This window comes from Monosiga brevicollis, genomic scaffold, assembly GCF_000002865.3.
Source record: "Monosiga brevicollis MX1 MONBRscaffold_2 genomic scaffold, whole genome shotgun sequence".
In the NCBI taxonomy this organism is placed as follows: domain Eukaryota; class Choanoflagellata; order Craspedida; family Salpingoecidae; genus Monosiga; species Monosiga brevicollis.
In genome coordinates, this window is record NW_001865039.1 from 1566279 (window position 1) to 1586275 (window position 19997).

The following is a 19997-nucleotide window of genomic DNA, read 5'->3' on the forward strand; positions in this document are numbered from 1 at the left end:
GGTTTTGCTCACACACACACACACACACACACACACACACACACACACAGAAACAGAAAGGGAAAAGGGCGAGAGAAGGCCAGTTGGACGTTTGATACAGGGCGGCGGGGGGATGGAGTTGGACAGATGGACGCTGAACATGGCGGAGGAGACGGACGAGGCGAAAGCTGAGATGGCCATGACTGACAAGATGGAGAAAGATGAATAGGGCATGAATACGTTGAGGGTTAGGGGAGCGCAAGGAAGGGCTGCAGAGATGTGGCTTGGAAGATGTGACTTTGGATCGGACTTCCAGATCGAGAAGGAAACATTCACGTCAATTGGTGGGAAACAACACGGGGCGAAGAGGAGGCAGGAGGCGTGTCCGATGGTCGCCCACCACCGAAACAGTGCGGAATAGAAAGATGTGGCAAAATTCTACAGACTTTAAGGGTACAGAATCTCCTGAGACCAGGCACCTTCCGAGTCTTGATGGTAGGTCAGACGGTAGTGCAGGCGCGAGCTCTGCCCTTGCCAAAATTCGTATTGCTCGGGAATCACTGCAAAGCCACCCCAGTAATCAGGACGTTCAACATCATCCTGGCTACGGTCTAGCTCCTCAACCTTGCGTTCAAAACTTTCGCGATCCTTGAGGGGCTGGCCCTGCTTGGAGCAGATGGCAGCAATCTTGGAGCCACGGGGACGGCTATTGAAGTACTCGTCCGACTCTTTGGCAGGAAGACGTTCGACACGGCCGCGGACGCGCACTTGGCGGTGACAAGTTGGCCACCAAAAGACCAGCGCAGCTTTGCCATCCTCCAGTTCTGCGGCCTTTTGCGACTTGTAGTTGGTAAAAAACCGGAAGCGGGCACCGTCGTAGCCCTTGAGCAGGACCATGCGCGCATTGGGCCAGCCGTTGGAGTCGACCGTGGCCAGAGTCATAGCATTGGGCTCATCCTGGCCTGCCGTGAGCGCGGCATTGAACCAAGTATCAAATTGGCGCAAAGGATCCTCTGCGGCCTCTTCCGTCTTGAAGGGGCGCGTGTTGTAGTCTTTGCGCATAGCAGCCACTTCGGAGTTGTGGGTTGTAGCCATGGTGGTCGGTGCAGTGGTGTTTGTGGATTCAGTCGGTTGAGCGGCTTGATCCGTGGACATTGTAAAATGTGCGGGTCGGGCGTGCAAGACAGGCCAGGCCAGGCGCCAAGATGTGCGTCCCGTACAAAGCTGCCGCCACGCCAGCGCCATCCACCTTTCCAACGCACTACGCTGTGATGAGCTGCGTGGGTTCCTAAGCAAGACCTTGACACGGGCGGTACAAGTGCAGTGAGAATGAACGATGGCGCACGGGCTCCAAGCAGCCGGGTGTGATGGTGATGAAGTCCCCAACAAGGCGTGTGTGTGTGTGGTGTGAATAGCCCCAAGGCTGAGATGTGGCTCTGTATTGTATAGGAGAAGAAGGAACCACGGCCTCCACTCAAAAGTCAAGGAAGAGGATTACTCGGAAGGGCAAAAAAAATAAAATCAGCGAAGGTGGGGGAGGGGTTGCAAGACCAGCGGAGCCCTCTCTCAGCGACGATGATCAACTTGTCCGCGTTGCTCATGAGCGTGCCACAACGTAGTCTTTTGGCTGGCTCAGTGTAAGCAGTCTGCCGCCCACCGTACGAGTCCGGGGATGGATCCAGCAACCGAGCTCACCGCGAGATGAGTGAGAGAGAGAGAGATGCTACCGCTGCCGAAACTGCTACATGAACCTCTTACATGATCAAGGAGAACCCAAAGCAAATCAATTTATTGACGACAACTTTAGGGTTATTGCAGTTGTTTATAGCTGTGTCGTGGATTTTCACTGATTTGTGCACTAAATATTGTTGAAGATACACATACTTTTGTGACGTAAATAAGCGAGTTGATGCAGATTAAATTTGGGTTAACGTCGCTGCTGTCGTCGGACCTTGAATTGTCAGCGCGCACATGTCCAGCGCCGTCTGATCGCTGCTGCTGCTGCTGCTGCTGCTGCTGTCGGAGGCTGACGGCGGAGTCAATGCCCTGTATGGGTCGGGCTGATTGTTGAGAGTCAGCTAGCCACCCAGATTCATCAGGTGATACAAAGGACCATGGCAGCGTTGAACTTTATGAAGAGTGCCGTGGAGTGTCAGGAGGATCGCCGCCTGGCCCAGCCGCCGCACCGTGCGAGTGGGGCTCGTTTTAGCGGCACTCTCAAGACTGAGCCAGCTGACTTTGTTGTCGACGAAGTGGATCTTGCTGGCAACGTGGTGAGTACACCTGCTGCTTCCTCAGATCCAGCCTGCAACCTTTATTTTTTTTTTTCCAAGTCCTCAGTTTCTTTTTTTTTTTTTTTTTTTTTTTTTTTTTTTTTTTTTTCAGGTCACCCTCGAGACACAATATCAACCTCCGGATGTATTGTTGCTGCCCGAGGCCCCTAAAACGGAGGAGGCCGCAGCATCAAACACCATTCCGAGTGCTGCTAGCACAACTTCTGCTGACCTCGCTTGCAGCACGACCCCACCCCTCGATATTCTGGAGACGCACCTGCAACCTGGCTGGCAAAAGGGCCTGAACGCCTTTGATCTCGATCACCCTGCTACGCCCATGCCCGAAAAGGTACCGGGGCCCGACGCTTGCACCCAACACCTCCATGGCCGTAATCGGCTCAAAAGTTCCAATCGTTTGCCTGCCTGGACACCCTCATCTCCTAGACCGTTTGTCTTTTCCGTGATACCCTGGGAAAAGACGCGCGAGTCGACGTTTATCGCGCCGTCAATCAACTCTATCCACATTTGATGTGCGATGCGTTTCGTGGTGAGGTGTGTCACCCGGAAGTTGATTGGCTGGCACTGAGGAATATTATGTTCCAGACGCTCGCGTTTACGTCAAAGCTGCTCATCTAGGACGACGAAATGGCGGGCTTCACGGCACGGATACACCCGGCCGCCCTCGAGTTGCGGGGACTGCTACCCACTGCTCATCTGCATGCCGTCTTTCGGCTGTTGTTCAAGCTTGAGCAAGGGTAGGCCCGCCTCACTGGCTCTCCTCTTCCAGATCGATCATGCTTCTGCCTCACCTTTTCTTTTTTTATCCTCTCTCTCTCGAATCTCTCGAATCTCTCGAATCTCTCGAATCTCTCGAATCTTTCTCGAATCTTTCTCTCGAATCTCTCTCGAATCTCTCTCGAATCTCTCTCGAATCTCTCTCGAATCTCTAATCTCTTTCTCTCTTTCTCTCTTTCTCTCTCTCTCCCGCCCGCCCGCTCTCTCTAATCTCTCTCGTACAGGCCTATTCGAGTGCCTATCACGGAAAACAAAGAGCATCGCACGAAGGTTTGACCAAGTCCTGTCGTATCGGAAGCCAATGAGTTTACGCGCCACCTCGTGTCCTGAAATCCTCAGGGGCCTGCGCCAACGTCCTTGCTCGTCGTATGTGGATAGATTCACCACATCGTCAACCGACAGCTGAAAATGCTCACTACCAAAACCTTGCCAGGTCCAGATGAAGACCTGTGCATGGAATTTCGCCTCCGCCCCAAGCGACAAAAGGTAGGTGTGATACTCGTACACACACCAACTAGCCGAGGTTCGCGCTGGCATTCAAGCCAGCGGTCCGTTGACCCGCTGCGTTGTTCTGCCACGTGGCCTGCCCTATTTGCCCAATACAGTAAACCACATCTGACGTACTGACTTGCCTCATCTCATCAGGCCAAGCGCACAGCAGCCGACCGAGATGCGACTGATCTAGTTTCGGTGACGGCCGTCGTCATGCGCAAGCAGGGACTCGAGACTTCACATTTTTTGGAAGAAATCGCCAACCTCTTTGCCATTCGCACATCCCATGTCGGCGTTGCAGGTCGGTTTCCCACGAAAAGCTTGTCATGCCTGTCATTCAAGTGATCGTGTTTTGCTTCCAAGCGCCTTATCTCATGTCGTTGGGTTCAGGTACCAAGGACAAACGAGCCATCACAACGCAGCTGCTGACACTTCGTGGTACGTATCTGTCCCCAAGCCTGGGTCACCAAACCGTGGTACGACCATGGTCTCAAAGCCCGCGCCATACCCTCTGTACAGGTGTCACGCCAGCTCAGGTGCTTCAACAGCAACAGGCCTTGAGTGATTTGCAGATCGAACTCGGTACGAGAGGCTCGTGTCATGCTAATTTCCTCGACTCCCTGTTTTTTTTTTTTTCCCCTGGTATTTTTGCCAGGGAACAGACCGCACCCCCGGCTCGCTCGGGAGAGAATCAGACTCGTCGCGAGCGCGTGCGAAATGCAACGAGGGGCAAACTGGCGTTTGATGAAATGCTGCTTTCTCTGCGTCCTTGACCTTGGACATCAATGCCAGGTGGTGCTTGGTTGGCCAGGGAGCAGTTGACGCTAGGTCAGCTCTATGGCAACCGATTCAAAATTCTAATTCGTGATGTGACCCATTCTCGCTCGGTAAGTTTCAAGTTAATCTTGTGTCGACTTCTTCAACACTGTCTACGAAGCTTCCTCTCATGTCACATTTGCACGCAGGTTGTGGATCATGCGCTGAGCTTCTTGCGGGACAATGGCTTTGTGGTCTGTAACTCAGATGTGCCCATCTGTGCTAACCTTGGTCGTTCCCGGCACTGCCATCCCATGCGTTTGTTATCTCTCAATTGTGGCTGGATTCGCTGGAATACGGCAGAACTTTTATGGCACGCAACGCTTTGGAAGCGCTGATAGCACGGCCGGGCCTCATCAAGTTGGCCGCCTTATCCTGCAGCGCAAATACCTGGAGGTGCGTGCTTTTGCCTCTGTAAGGCAACCGACGCGCGCCGGTGATGGGCTTCATTTTGTACACCGATGCATCCTTTTGATCTGACAACCGGGGGCTCGATTGGTTATAAACCCAGGCTGTGCGCTTGTGGATGGCGCCGGATCCAGCAGACCGGAGCATGGCCTCGAGCCGGGCGCGACAGCGCTTGGTGAGCTTTCCCTGGTCGCGGTCCCAGCTGGACCAGGCCCTGGCCATGATGCCTCGCTCTCGTGTCCAGGTCATTCGCATCCTGCAAGGACTGCGTCGCTTCGGTGTCAGTGATGAGGGTGCACTGCAAGCCTTGAAAGGCCTTCCCTTCACGCAGCGTCTCTTTCCGGTGCACGCATACACGAGGCAAGCGGGCATGCTTTGTTTGCTTGAATTTAACTTCACCGTCTTCATCCAGGGAAGGTGAGGGAAGGTGTTGGAAGGCGTGCCTCGACAGCTGCTTACCGCCAACCTTGCTCTGGGGCGTAGCTATCTTTGGAATCAGCTCGCTTACCAACGCGTGGAGCGATATGGCCTTGGCGTGTGTGACTTTGACAAGGTGGATCCCACGCGCCCGCGTAACCACTTTGCCGTCTTACTTGACATTCCGGGGGAGGATACCGTCTATCCTCCCAAACTGCAAGAATTGTACACCGAGCTTTTGCAGGAAGATGAGGTGAGTCTTCGCTCTTGTTGTATCATCGCACGACCCCCAGAATCGGATTCGCCTCACTGGCCGCGGTAATGTGCAATCAGCTGTCCCCTGGCGCTTTTACATTGGCTGAGCTCGATATCCGATGCAAGGGCGCAACGCGGCCATTGTTCGCGCGGGCGGAAGGCTTGGCGTGGTCGCACGAGGCAAGTGCCGTGCGCTTGACCTTCACTTTACCCAAAGCGACCTATGCGACCGAAGCTTTGCGCAGTGTCATGGCGGTGGATGATCAGGCGTGGGTATCCGGCGAAGCGGCCAGTGCCTGGAGTCAACCGGACGATGATGCGTGATCTCTCGTCCTCGTGTGAGGCGTACAGGAGAACCTGACTTTAAAAATTGAGTTACATCTTCCAAGCCGCGCAAGACCTGCTTTTGCGCTTCACCCTCCTCCCCTGCCCGACAAACCGACCGCCCCTTGCACCCATTCATCTATCGAGTTTGCATCGCCCCCACCCTCTCCCTCTCTCAGAGGTGTGCTCAACCGAATCTCAATTCACCCTCGTCTTGTCTTTCTGAAAACAAGAAAAAAAAATTAATTTTGATTCTTTGGTTCTCGTAACGTCTTTTTGATTTTTTTTTTCAATTTGCTGTGCATGTTCACAAAGCAGCGTCATGGTCGCAGAGGCTAGAGGCTGGCGGACGGCGGCGGGGCAGAGATGGTGTTGGTGGTTGGTGGCTGCTGTTTGGGCCACATTTTGGGTACCGCAGCAGCTGCGTTGATTGAGCCTGCGTGGCGGTTTCCCGAGGCTGGACCAGAAGACAATCTTGGGCAGTGGAAGCAGCGGCTTCGTGGCTTTGCAGAGCAGCTCGGCGAATATCCCATGGACCACTTTCTGGGGCGTGGAATTGTCTTGACGACTGGGACTCGTTCGTATTTCACCGCCGCCTACGTGAGCCTTCGCGTTCTGCGCGAGGTCGTCAAGACAACCTTGCCCATCGAGGTGCGTACACTGCTTTTTGTCCTGGACTCCAGAACCATCTGTCTTTCGAAGACGGTGTGCGTGCCCCTCTGGCTCTCATGTCACTGCAACGTTTGGTTGTCTGATTCGGCAAGGTCTTTTATGGAGGCTCAGAGGAGATGCCCTTGGAGGCGATTGAGTATTTAGAATCCCAGTATGACGTGACGCTGATTGATCTGACGGCTCAACCTGAGCTGCGCGGTGTGGACATCAAGGGCTATCAGATGAAAGCCATGGCCATCATGCTCTCCTCTTTTCAGGAAGTTTTGTGGCTGGACAGTGACAACATGCCATTGGAAGACCCTGCCCCGTTGTTTGACCTTCCGGTCTTCCAGTCCTCTGGGGCCATCTTTTGGCCGGGTGAGTCGCTTCCTCTTCGCCGCCTCACCTTTTCAAACTTCACAGGCAGGAGACTCATGCTTGCGCTGTAGATATTTGCAACATGATCAGTGAGCGTGAGGAAACTTGGTCCTTCTTCGACCTTCCAGTGCCAGCCGACTTTACTCAGCCTCGACCTGGTTTGTGTCCAAAAACGCTTGCTTTTTTTACTTTCAGCCGGCGGGTGACGCCTGTTTTTTTAACGACGCATTCTTATGGACTACGTCACCCTGCCAACGTGATAGGGAAGCGTACCATTTGGCCGCCATCCTGCTCAAGCTCGCGTTCCGTGGAGCTGGAAACGGGCCAAGTGCTCATTAATAAAGCCCTTGTTTGGAAGCCGCTGCAACTGGTACTGCATGTCCATCCATGGTGGTCTAGCCAGTCCAATCATCTTCGCACTGACGCCCAGCTTATCTTCAAGCTGGTTCCTCGCCCGAACCCACTCACGCTGCTGGTGCTCTTGTCATGGTGCTCTTGGGCCTTGGTCTATTCAGCTGTACTGGATGAACGTGCATGCCAGTTTTTTTCTGGGTCGGCTCTTTCACGGTGACAAGATGACGTTCCACTTTAGCTTTGCATTTCTGGGACAAGAGTACACGCTTGTACCGTTTGCCCCGGCCTCGGTGGGCGTTGCTCGCAAGCTCAATCAGCAGCCCGTTTTCTGCGGCAACACTCTGGGCCAGGTGCGAAACGCCACCTCTGCCCTTTTATCACTGCTATAATGACAAAAGGTGGTTTGATGCGGCTGAGCTCACGGCTTGCACCACAGAAACACCCGACTGAAGACCGCGTCATCTTCTTGCATCGCAATTCTGCCAAGTTCAAGGATGCCAGCAGCTATTTCATGGAAGGCGAGCCCAAAAAAGTCTGGACCCACATGAGCCAGCAAGTACGTTCTCTGTTCACTCTTGTCCTGACTCAGATTCCCAATCCTAGACAACACTTGGTTGTTCTTGATAGTGTGTGCCCGCGCCGCCCGCGTCTCTCAGGGAATGCATGGCCCTTACAACATTGTGTTCCGGGGCGAATTACCGGAGCGCTTCTTTGCTGCAAGCGATTCGAGTGCGCACATGGAATGCTTACGACCCAGCGGCAATGGAGCTCGAATCAGCAAGGCGCCAGAATCTATCCAGGCCCTCGAAGTGACCACGCTTGACTTTCTAGATCAGTTGAGAGACATTCCCTTTTATCCAGGGCACCGCCGGTGTAACGAACGCAACATGTTCTTCTGTAAACATCCCTAATCGAACCGAACCCCTGAAAAAATTGATCTCAGGATAACTGACCCATCTTTCCAAAGTTGATCGAGCTGCGACCACCCCGCGAGTGCAAACCCAGACCCTCGCCTTTCAAGCACCGTCCCCTACCGCACACAAGCAGAAAATATTCTGGATGAATAATTTTTTTTGTCTCAACTCACATGTTCCTCTCTCTCTAAATCTCTCTCTCTAAATCTCTCTCTCTCTCTAAATCTCTCTCTCTCTCTCAATCTCTCTCTCTCTCTAAATCTCTCTCTCTCAATCTCTCTCTCTAAATCTCTAAATCTCTCTCTCTAAATCTCTCTCTCTAAATCTCTAAATCTCTCTCTCTAAATCTCATCTCTCTCTCTCTCAATCTCTCTCTCTAAATCTCTCTCTCTCAATCTCTCTCTCTCTCTAAATCTCTCTCTCTAAATCTCTCTCTCTAAATCTCTCTCTCTAAATCTCTAAATCTAAATCTCTCTCTCTCTCAAACGTGTGTTTCCGTCGTGTGTTTTGTGTGCTCGACCTTTTTTTTTTTTCTCTCTCAACTGTCGTTGTGTTTGTTGGCAGCACAACAGAGAGAGCGAGCCGACGAACTTGCGGTACACCAGAGTAGGAGGCATTGCCTCCGCAAAACAAGAAGGCCATGGCGCGCATTGCTGTTAGCAAGGTGAATCGATGCGGTTCCACTGACGCATGGCTTGCCTTTTTGCGACTGTACCGTGCCGTGCCCTCACTGAATTACCCTTCTCTCGATGCACGCGGCAGGTGTGGCGCTTTGAAGGTCATGGCGCCGTCACGGGCTCGCCCAACCCGCTTCAGGTTAGCAGCTTCCATTTCTACGATGCAACGATGCAATGACACACCGATGCAAGGCCACATCCATCAGCCAGCCACCTTTGTCCTTTCCGCCCCCTCCCCCGCGCCTCTGGCGCCTCGTGCTTTCGGCCCGCAAACACATGTCCGACTACTCGAAACGCCATCATCCCCCGTTCTGATTCTTGCTTTGATGCTACTCCTCCCCCGCTCACCCGCGTCCGTAGCTGGACATCCCAGGCAACAAGCTCGCAGTCAACAACACCTATGGCCTGCTTGCCTATGCCCAGAGTGGCGGCGTTGGCCTGTGCCAGCTGGGCGCTGCCCTCACCGAATGCCGACCCGCACACAAGGAGCTTGTCGTACCCGCCTCCCAGGTGACCGTGCAGACCAGTGAACAGCCCCAACACGTAGCTTTTAGCAGGTAGGTGTGCTCCCCGATGTTGCCCCTATGCCTTTGGGTCATGCTCGCCCCGTGTGCCTCGCATTCTCCCAAGAGTTGGGCGTTCAAGACAGGCACAGTCCAGTGCAGCCGATCCCTCATCTACGTTGTCGCTCTTGCACAGTGATGGCGAGACTTTGGCCGTGGCTGTTGGCAAAGAATGCCTCTTGTATGATGTAGCAGCCTGCTTTCATCAAACCGAGCCGATCAAGCCCTTTCAAACCATTGCGGTCGCTGCCACCATCCGCGACGTCGCATGGAACCCAGGTTTTGGCGAACTCTGGTACGATGCACCCTCTTCTCAGAGTTATTCCAGTCCCATCCTGCGTGATCTGGCTTGCGGGCTACACTGGCTGGCTGCAGCTCGTGCTCTGTCCTACCTCGACGCTCGTTTTTGACCATCCACCTATCCTGATGGTTGTATTGTGCGGCGTCTTTCTCACTGTTGGCTCGTCCCCACTCGCCACCGGCCGTTTCTTCGCTGCGGATACCCCTCATCCAGGATGCACTCTTTCCTGCTGCTGGATGAGGCCGGCAACGTGAGCTTTTACCGAGGTCCAGAGAATGCATTGGCCTTTCAAGAGGTGGCCAACGTGCCCGCTGCCCATCCACTCATCACCTCGAGTAAGTTCCTTGGCATCAAGACGTGTCCTGCATTACCGCGCATCACAATTCGACCCCGATGGTTCATGCGCCAGAGAGGGGGCTGTGCTTGATGCGTCACGTTCACCCCTGACAAGGACTCATCCTTGCTTGAACCGTACCAGTTTCGTGGACGTGGCCGGGGAGCAAAGGCAAAGCGTTTGTTGCAGGTTTGGCCGACGGCTCCCTTCGGCGCTACAACCTCAAGGTCAGCTCGCTCACATTGCTTGCATCCAACAATCCACGCACCGACATCAGGCCTTTATGTCACTTGCTCACATTGCTCTGTTATCTGGACGTCTGCTCGGGTCGTCCCTTTTTTTCTTTTTTTTTTTTCTCTCGTTGTGCCTTGGCTACCTGGGAACCCTGGCCCCCTCTTCCTCTCCTCTGGCTGTGGAACCGGTGTTGATGGACATAGCTCGAGGATTGTGGAAACCCCTTGGGGGACCAGGGCTGCCCCTACCTCACGGCAGAACTCGCCGAAGAGTTTGAGCGTACGTCTCACTCCTCTTGCGGAAGTGGCCTAAACGCACCTCGGTGCTTCTCACTCGGCGCTGCCCTTTGTCCATATGGATGAACACAACATGATTCGCGCACTGGATAGAACCTTTGGATGACATGCTCCCTGTCAATGCAGTGGCCTGGGTCGACAAGGCCGCTTTTGTCAAGCGTCATGGCGCACAGATGGCAGCCACCCTTGCTCTCAGCGAAAAGGTCGGTCCTCGCTCTCTCGGCGCCAGAAAGCCTCCTGTGCACTGCTCTTTGCGCGCCACATGCTTCGATACTCGATCGGGGCTTTCTGCCTTTCTTGACCAGTTGGGTTGGCTGCTCCTCTCTGGCCACCCTTTTGCTGTCGGGGTAGGGTACAAGTACGCCACACTACTTTTTTGATGAGCTTGATGAGCCTCCCTTTGTCAATGGCGAGTCGACCAATGCGGAGAGCGCTGCTTTGTTGACCATCCAACCCTGGCGCATGGTGCTCCTGGGCGGCTCGAATTGCGATGCCGTTGACATGATCTTGGCTGAAAGTGATGGTTCTTGGGCTAACGTCAAGCCTCTCGACGATTTTCAGGTACATGCCCAAATCCTGTGAGACGCAAGGATGGACACAGGAGCTCTGTTATAAGCACCGACATCTGACCCCTGACTGCATCTACCCTCTAGATCCGCCTTCCTACAACGGATGACGGTTCACCTGAAACTGTGGCTGGCATGGCACTGGCTACCTGTCAGCCTGGCAGCCACCAAACCGTCTTGCCGACCGAGCCGCCGACTGCGATCGAACTACCACCCAGCCCCATCGTCACAATCCTCACCTCCGGCGGCAAGATCCTGTTCTATCACTGCATCAATACTGAACATGTCATGGATGCAGAGGGCGCTACCAAGGTATGCGTAACATGAGCAAGCTGGGCTGGGCTGAGGCAGGCATCACTCACAACTCGGGCTTGAACCTGGACTTGTGTAGGCGAATGCGCGCTTTGCGCTGACGGATAGCGGGTATAGCTTCATGACTGTTGCACAGTGTCTGCACTTGCCTCAAGAGCGTGGTGTTCCTCTGGGGCGCAAGAAGAAAGGGGCCGCACAGGCCAAGTCGGCGACGGCTGGCTCCACTGCCGCGCTGGAAGCCAAGGCAACTACTCCCGCATCCAGCCTTTCTTTGGGCTCTACCGCCCCATCAGGAGCTGCAGCTGGTGGCGTTGGTGCTGATGCTTCACCGACGACAATGACGGCCAAGCCTGGTAGCTTTGGTTCCCCAACTTCTTCTACCTTTGGAGCGACGGCGGCCAAGCCCCCTAATTTTGGTGCCCCGATCCCTTCTACATTTGGAGCGACGGCGGCCAAGCCCCCTAATTTTGGTGCCCCGATTACCTCTACATTTGGGACTCCAGCCTCATCAACAACGACGGCGGCAGCGGCAAAGCCCGCTACGTTTCGGAGCCCCATCTTCTTCTACCTTTGGAGTCCCGGCTTCATCAACAACACGACGACGGCAGCGACAAAGCCCACTGCGTCTGGTGTCCCATCTTCTTCTACCTTTGGAGCCCCGACCTCATCAACAACGACGGCGGCAGCGGCAAAGCCCGCCAGTTTCGGAGCCCCATCTTTTTCTACTTTTGGAGCCCCGGCCTCATCAACAACATCGACGTCGACGGGGGCCGCAAAGCCCACTGCGTTTGGTGTCCCATCTTCTTCTACCTTTGGAGCCCCGACCTCATCAACAACGACGGCGGCAGCGGCAAAGCCCGCTAGTTTCGGAGCCCCATCTTCTTCTACCTTTGGAGCCCCGACCTCATCAACAACATCGACGTCGACGGGGGCCGCAAAGCCTGCTGCGTTTGGTGTCCCATCTTCTTCTACCTTTGGAGCCCCGACCTCATCAACAACGACGGCGGCAGCGGCAAAGCCCGCTAGTTTCGGAGCCCCATCTTCTTCTACCTTTGGAGCCCCGACCTCATCAACAACATCGACGTCGACGGGGGCCGCAAAGCCTGCTGCATTTGCTACTTCGAGCTTGGTCACTCCTGTTGCAACAAACACAACCACTCAGCCCTCAGCTTCGAATGGTGGTTCTTTCGGAACGTTGGCCAGCCCCACCACTCTCGCAAAGCCTGCAGTTAATAGTTCTTCATCTCCGAAGTCTTCTACTTTTGGGGGTTTGAGTGCTTCAGGCAGTTCTGCCTTGTCGCCCAGCCAAGCACCAGTCCTTGCAAGTGCCAGTGCGGGTGCCAACTCAGCACTACCAGAGTCAGCAGCAGCGATTACGCATCCCATGCTGAAAACAACAAACACCACCACGCCGGCTGTGGTAACAACGCCCTCTGCTCAAAACAAACCCATTGGTGTTGCCACAGCATTTGACAAAGCGTCCAATGCAAATCAAGCTGACCGCCCCATCGTTGAGCAACTTGAACAGGGCCTCGCTCAGCTCAATAATGACTTAGCAGGGCTGTTTGCCAAATTTGAGAATGCATGGTCTGAGCCTAGCCCTGCTGCAGAAATCGAGAAGCATTTGGATGCTCTTGATGGCCGTGCTCGAGCGCTCAAGGAAGCTGATGTTGAACTGCACGATGCACTCATTCAAGTTGACGTCAGCCTGCAGCGTGCTGGTGCGCTTAAACAATGCGCCGTTGCTGCCGCAGATCGGGTGCGACCTGGCTACGACGCTGTCGGCCGTGTCGCCCTTCGTGAACGTCCCCTGAATCAAGCCAGCCAACGACAGATGGAGGTCCGAGTTTTCATTTTTTACCGCTTCGCAAATTCGCGTCGCTTCAAACTCCACCATCATCGATGCTCTCCTTTTTTTTTTGTTTTTACTGACTTGCTTCCTTCCTTCCTTCCTTCCTTCCTCTCTTTCTTCCTCTCTTCTTTGCATGCGTAGGACTTTTCTCAACGATACAACGGACTTGTGGAGAGTTTGAATGAGCTGAACCGCACTGAAATTGCTCTTCGACAACAGGCAACTCAGCGCTCACCACAGGTGGCTTCACAGCGAGCTGCACATGACCGTGCTGATCTGGTAGCAGCTCGTGAAACGATCGAATGCCATGGCACTATCTTGAAGCAAGCGGTAAGTTTCTCTTTCGTTGCAATGGACAGGTTGTGTACAGCCTCATCTTGGCCTTCAATCGCGCCCCTTTGCAATATTAGGTCGACCGTCTACGTGAGTTGGAGCATGAGATTGTGGTCAGCGAATTGAACCTCCTTTCCCTGCGCACCAGCAACATCCAATCACGCCATCCCCAATCAAGTCCCTCAAAAGACGTCAGTGCAGCGCGGACCACGCCATCCTCACGACAACGCCATCAGGTCTCTTCTGTCCAAAGCTCGCTGCGCAAGCATGTGCCAGTGCGCAGCGCCCATGATCTTACGGTGGATAGCATTCAGCTTGATGGCAGCTACCTCGGCAGCGGTCCCATTGCCAGCACTCCTGTGAAGGGAGCGTCGAGTGCTCTCTCCGTTAACTCAGCGCCGATTCGCGCCCATACAACAAGTTCCGAAAAGCCAACCTTCAATTTACCCGAGGTCATGAGCGCTACTTCTTCCGCATCGGCTGCGCCATCTTCTGCTTTAACTACAACAGCCGCGGCCTGTACGCCTACCACGACGGCTGCACCGACACTTGACTTTGGTGCCAAGCCTGCTACAAGCACGTCCACAGCCACGACGGCAGCACCGACACTTGGTTTTGGTGCCAAGCCTGCTACAAGCACGTCCACAGCCACGACGGCTGCACCGACACTTGGTTTTGGTGCCAAGCCCGCTACAAGCACGTCCACAGCCACGACGGCAGCACCGACACTTGGTTTTGGTGCCAAGCCTGCTACAAGCACGTCCACAGCCACGACGGCAGCACCGACACTTGGTTTTGGTGCCAAGCCTGCTACAAGCACGTCCACAGCCACGACGGCAGCACCGACACTTGGTTTTGGTGCCAAGCCCGCTACAAGCACGTCCACAGCCACGACGGCAGCACCGACACTTGGTTTTGGTGCCAAGCCCGCTACAAGCACGTCCACAGCCACGACGGCTGCACCGACACTTGGTTTTGGTGCCAAGCCCGCTACAAGCACGTCCACAGCCACGACGGCAGCACCGACACTTGGTTTTGGTGCCAAGCCTGCTACAAGCACGTCCACAGCCACGACGGCAGCACCGTCACTTGGTTTTGGTGCCAAGCCCGCTACAAGCACGTCCACAGCCACGACGGCAGCACCGTCACTTGGTTTTGGTGCCAAGCCCGCTACAAGCACGTCCACAGCCACGACGGCAGCACCGTCACTTGGTTTTGGTGCCAAGCCTGCTACAAGCACGTCCACAGCCACGACGGCTGCATCGACACTTGGCTTTGGAACCCAAGGCGCACCCAAGAGTGGAAGCCAACCAGTCGCTTCAGCCAGCACTTCGAGCAAGCCAGTGTCAACAAAGGCGAGTTTAGACGATGAAGAGGATTCTTCCGAGGAGCGTGGCAATGAGAACGATGACAATCAGGACCATGACGAGGATTACGACGAGGACTATGACGAGGACTATGATGAAGATGAAGATGAAGATGATAATGATGATGAGGAAAACGAGGATGAAGGCAATGAGGAGGATGAGGACGTCGCTTACACGGAAGACGATGAAGAGGATGTTGACATTGATGGTGTGGTTGTCGAGGATGACGACAGCGGAGGCAACGATGGGAGTGAAAGTGACACAGCCAAAAGCAAGTCAGCGTCACCTGGCTTGGTCAACCCTTCCTTTGGCCAGAACACAACTGTCAAGGCACCCTCTTGGGCCTCAACAACGACAGCAACACCCAAAGCATTGGGAGCATCGGCTACCTCTGCCCCCAGTATCTTTGGGCAAGGAGGGACAACGGCGGCTAAAGGAAGTAGTGGCCTCTTTGGCCAATCAACTGCTGCAGCCTCTTTCGGGCAGCAGTCAGGTAGCTCGTCTGCCACAAATGCTTTTTCTGCATCAGGTCTGTTTGGCACAAAGAAAGAGTCGCCTGCTTCTGCCACGCTAGCGTCCCAAACGACTCCAACCTCGACGCCAAGCTCGGGTGGAAGCAAAGGGTCCTTTGCATCACCAACCGCTGTAAATGCTGCAAAACCATCCCTTTTCGGCAGCCCTGCAACCACTGCAGCGTCCACGACTGGAACGACCACAACTCCATCGTCTAAGCCCGGTACTGCTGGCACAGGCTTGTTTGGGGCTTCTTCTTCCACTCAAAACAATGAGCCCTCGGGCTTGGGTTCAATGAGCCTGGGTGGTAGTGGCCCCAGTGGCAATGTATTTGGTAGTGACATGGGTAGTAGCGCCGCCAAGGCTGGTAACGTGTTTGCAACTAGTAGTCAAGCCAACACAGCGGCGGCAACGTCAACACCGAACCAGTTTGGCAGCTCAGGAGGCAGTGGAACGGGAGCGGCAGGCTTTGGCCAAAAAACCGTATTCGGCAGCTCGGCGTTTGGCAATAGTGGTGCAAGTCCCGCTGGTACCTCGATGTTTGGCAACAGTGGCGCCAATGCTACTGGCGGCTCGGCTTTTGGAAGTACAAATGCTACTGGCGGCTCGGCCTTCATTAGCCCGAGCACTGGGGGTAGTTCAATGTTTAGTGGCGGCACGAAAGGCACGGGCAGCTCGGCGTTTGGCGGCGGCGGCGTGACCAACGCCAGCAACTCTGTGTTTGGTGGTGCCGCCACAGGCACCTCAGGATCTGCCTTTGGGTCCCCCTCGGGCCAGACCAGTGGGGCCTTTGGCAGTGGCAGCCGCACATTTGGATCAACAGCCGGAGCGGGTGCCGGCTCGAGCTTCTCTGCCTCCCCTACCAGCCAGTCTTCCATGTGGGGCACAGGTGGCTTTGGCCAGACGCCCACCTTTGGGTGCGTTGAAGTGGAATGCATTGGTCGTAAAAATGACAAAGAGGATCGTGACATCTAGCGGATAGCCATGGGGAGCAGGCATAGCAAGGGCAGGCCATTTTGCAATCATGCCTCATGCAAGCCTGTGTATCTCATTTCACGTGTGAACATGTGCTATTATTCCCAGATCAAGTCTCGGGGCTTCTTCGCCTTCAGGAATGTCGGGTGGCTTTTCAAATCATGCCGGTAAGTGCTTGATGCTTTCCCCGCTGACGCTTTCTTTGTTGGCTGATTCGTGTGGTGCCTGCCTGGCTTTGGGTTTTACTTACCAATGACGTTGGTCACGTTACTCAAGGCAATGGTGGATTTGGCCAGCTGGCTTCCAGCGGTGGCAACAACGGTGTGTGACATGTGGGCAAGCCTATTGGTGGCAAATGGGGGGTGGTCCCAGGCATTTCGCTGACCACCTCGTGTGTTGGTCATGCAGGTTTTGGGAGCAGCAGTGGTGGCGGCAGTGGTGGCTTTGGCGCCCTCGCTTCGCAGTCTTCGGGTGCCTCGGGTGGTTTTGGTGCCGTGGCGGGTCGCGCCAGCGGCTTTGGTACTACTCAAGCAGCTCCATCTAGCTTTGGTCAAAGTAATTTTGGCAATCGCAGTTCAGCTGGAGGTGTGTCGCTGATACGACTTGCTCTTGTATTTTGCTCAGAATTGCTTCCTCAGACTCATATGATGGTTGGCCGTTTCCAGGCAGTGGAGCTCTCTTCCAGGCTCGCAAATAGTCGGGACTCCAGGGTTTTCGTCAAATTGAATTTGGTCAATCAGGGCACATATTGAATGCTCATGTCAAAGCAACCGACGCAAAAGATCGAGTTTATGAATAAAAGAACAAGGGCTCTACAAGGCTACGTGCGTGTCTTTGCCCGAGGATTTAAGCCCCCACATCCAAATCAAACCACAAACCTATTTTTGTCTCGTTTGGTTTGGCAGCATCATCTTTTGAACAGGGAATTTTCGTTGCAAACGCCATTTGTTTCTCGGTTTTTTTTTTTTCGTGATTTCTGGGGGGTTTTCGACGAATTTTCACAAGCCACAAACCCAAAATTCAATTGCGTGGAACACAAAGATGGACATGTGCATCACAATACAGCGTTCACTTGAGGTTGAGAGAGGGGCCCGCTTGCGCATGGCAATACGAGCATGAATCAAGAGACAATAGCAGCTTCAAGCTTCCTCAACTCGTCGCAAATTCATTTCTTGCGGAGTTGCGCCTGTTAAGCTGGGTGTGACTGGGTCAAAGCCAGGAGTAGTGGCTTTGAAGTCACTACTGACATGATCTCGCTTGGCGGTCTTGGCGGCAGGTTCACTCCCCGAGCTCGGGGGGGCACTCGAGTTCTGTTGCTAAGGTGGCACGGACTGGCAGTGAGCTGGCCCCGCCAAATGCACATAATGCTGAGACGATGCGCCACGAACGAAAAAAAACATACCTTGAGCTCCTTTGAGCTGCGAATATACTGGAGCATGTCTTGGTTGTCAAGCAGGCGCATCACAATTCCATGGGGGGTTCTAGCGTTTGACTCGGGTCCGCTTGCTGCAGCTGGCAGTATCGGCGGATGTGTGCCTGCCAAGGGTGGACAGGGGAAGGAACAGGTGATGGCGTGAGAGAACACAATGCCGGTTGCCAAGCCAGTAATAGATATGTCAAAGCAAAGTTACAAACCAAGCTCCATGCAGATTTTCTCCGAGGCAGCTGCAGCGCCATCACTCATGGCAATGGCGACGCTGTTTTGCGCGTGCCAGGTCCGGCAGAGAGAGAGAAGCATGTTGTATTCGTGGCCTTCTTTATCATGTTTTTGTGACTGGGCAAAGGTCACCAGCAGAATCTGGGCACTCAGCATTTTGGATCGGAAGTGGTCCAGCCGTGTTTGAATGGTGTTCTTGGCCAGTTTTTTGACAATAACAAACGTCTCCGGGATGGGAAATGGCAATACGTCCTGGCGCTTGGCAATAAACATGAGCTGAACATGGATGTTTCTCTCTTGTTGTTTGCCGCGGATCCTAAACAGCCGAAGAAAAACCATCCAGGGTGAGAGTACAAAAAAGAACAAGTGGGGCTTCGCGGGGGCCGGCACGAGCTGACGACAAGCCATGTTGCGCAAGCACGCACACAAATTTGACTTCGACCGGTTGTGGCACAGCAGCGGGTCGGCCCAGCTCGCTCACTGCGAGGAAGCGACCCAGTTCATCTGGGTTGGTGGCCGAGGGAGCATCTTTCTGCTGAGTTTGCGAGGTCTGCATCTGCAGGGAACTGGTGGGGGGCAACTCCTTGTCCAAATCCGCGAACAATCGCTTCAGGATGTGCGGTTTAGCGACGACCAAGTCGTTAATTGACTCAAACATGGCCATTTCCTTGGCGTGACGTTGCATTTCGTCTTTGAGGCCAAGGCCCTGCAATACCCAGTCAAGAAAGCGCTTGTTCCGGGTTGGGGCAGCAACAAGTGTATCGTGTTTTCGCAAGGCCTGGAAGGCGTTGACCATGTGAGGCGGGGGCTGATCCCCCACGGTTTCGTCCAGATAGCCACTGCAGATGACAAGGCAGAAATGAGGTTCTTGACATTTGGCCAGGTATTCAGACACGACCGACCACATCTTGGCTTTGGTGACGCTCTCGGGTCGAGCGTTGTGGGTGGGCAGGCAGCCGAGAACAAAGCGGAACCGCTTTTGCGCATCTTGTAGGCTGGTCGTGGTGAAAGGCTGCAGTTCATCGCCTGTATCGATGATGAAAACAAATTTCTTTGGCTGGAACTTGTTGGCGATTCGAGCAATCATCTCGTTGTTGTAGCGCTGGGTGTTAGCATCACAGGTCGCGGAGTCGAGCTTGGTGATAATGACGAAAGTGTGCTCGGCCGAGCTAGCAGCCAGCAGAGCGGGCAAGGCTTGATTGGCCATCCTGAAAACCCGATGGCTCACCAATCGACTGGCACCTCTTCAGGTCGACGACAAGATCCGCTTTCATTTGACCTCCCACCACTGCGCGCCACCACCAAGCGCGTTCAAAAAAAAAAAAGCGTGTGAGCGAACACAGTGATGGTCGATGATTGTCAGATGACGAGATGATTCGGATGATAGGGAAAGGTTCGATCGCGACTGCTGCTGCTGCTGTTGTTGCTGCTGTTGTTGCCACTGCCACTGCCATTGCCACTGCCACTGCCACTGCCACTGCCACTGCCGCTGCTACTGCCGCTGCCACTGCTACTATCTTTGCTGTTGCAGTAACGTCCCGCGATGCAAAAAGTGGGAGAGGGAGAGAGCGAGAGTTTGAGAACATGAGAGAAAAAGAAAAGCACTGCTCTCATGCTTCTATGATGCATTGAAAGCATGCACTTTGCATCCCGAGATGGCTCAAAGGTATGACTTAATGGAATGTGTGTGGGGAGCTGGGTGTGTAAAAAGAAAACTGCTGTTTTACACAGCTGTTCTTCGGTAAGGATCGCTTGATTAGACTATTCTCCTTGACCATCTGTTTCGATTTGCACGATAGTGGATCATTAAATTTTCTCGTCTTGTGCAGCCTCTGTCAATTGGTGCAACGGTCGCCGAGTTGTGGTGGCTTCAAATAGGTTGATTTTAGGCTGGGCCGTGCCATCGCGGAGAAGCTTAGTCGAAAACTCTTTTCACCGAAGCGGTGTAGTGAGGCTATCGG

General features: G+C 54.2%; 3 protein-coding genes across 3 annotated transcripts; 1 reads left to right on the forward strand and 2 right to left on the reverse strand.

The window, feature by feature from the left end:
• Positions 1 to 426: 426 nt before the first annotated feature.
• Positions 427 to 1041, reverse strand: MONBRDRAFT_13418 (uncharacterized protein; the record flags this gene model as incomplete). The annotated part of the gene is made up of 1 exon (XM_001742631.1): positions 427 to 1041. One exon carries the CDS (start codon positions 1039 to 1041, stop codon positions 427 to 429), a length of 615 nt encoding a protein of 204 aa, XP_001742683.1.
• A 972-nt stretch (positions 1042 to 2013) lies between these two features.
• Positions 2014 to 17076, forward strand: MONBRDRAFT_30860 (uncharacterized protein; the record flags this gene model as incomplete). Its single annotated transcript, XM_001742184.1, has 38 exons — positions 2014 to 2252; positions 2365 to 2601; positions 2697 to 2804; positions 2889 to 3007; positions 3272 to 3317; positions 3426 to 3533; positions 3693 to 3840; positions 3930 to 3977; positions 4059 to 4121; positions 4332 to 4426; positions 4505 to 4549; positions 4659 to 4751; positions 4867 to 5123; positions 5247 to 5433; positions 5787 to 5940; positions 6178 to 6410; positions 6524 to 6788; positions 6860 to 6946; positions 7052 to 7158; positions 7304 to 7492; positions 7579 to 7698; positions 8819 to 8872; positions 9094 to 9290; positions 9433 to 9591; positions 9811 to 9932; positions 10076 to 10158; positions 10369 to 10444; positions 10555 to 10664; positions 10813 to 11022; positions 11115 to 11339; positions 11419 to 13060; positions 13094 to 13179; positions 13333 to 13521; positions 13602 to 16321; positions 16488 to 16546; positions 16656 to 16700; positions 16788 to 16964; positions 17045 to 17076. Exons 1-38 carry the CDS (start codon positions 2094 to 2096, stop codon positions 17074 to 17076), a joined length of 9054 nt encoding a protein of 3017 aa, XP_001742236.1. The 5' UTR covers positions 2014 to 2093.
• A 442-nt stretch (positions 17077 to 17518) lies between these two features.
• Positions 17519 to 19650, reverse strand: MONBRDRAFT_22175 (uncharacterized protein; the record flags this gene model as incomplete). The annotated part of the gene is made up of 5 exons (XM_001742632.1): positions 17519 to 17695; positions 17782 to 17915; positions 18015 to 18352; positions 18462 to 19138; positions 19405 to 19650. 5 exons carry the CDS (start codon positions 19648 to 19650, stop codon positions 17519 to 17521), a joined length of 1572 nt encoding a protein of 523 aa, XP_001742684.1.
• Positions 19651 to 19997: the final 347 nt, after the last annotated feature.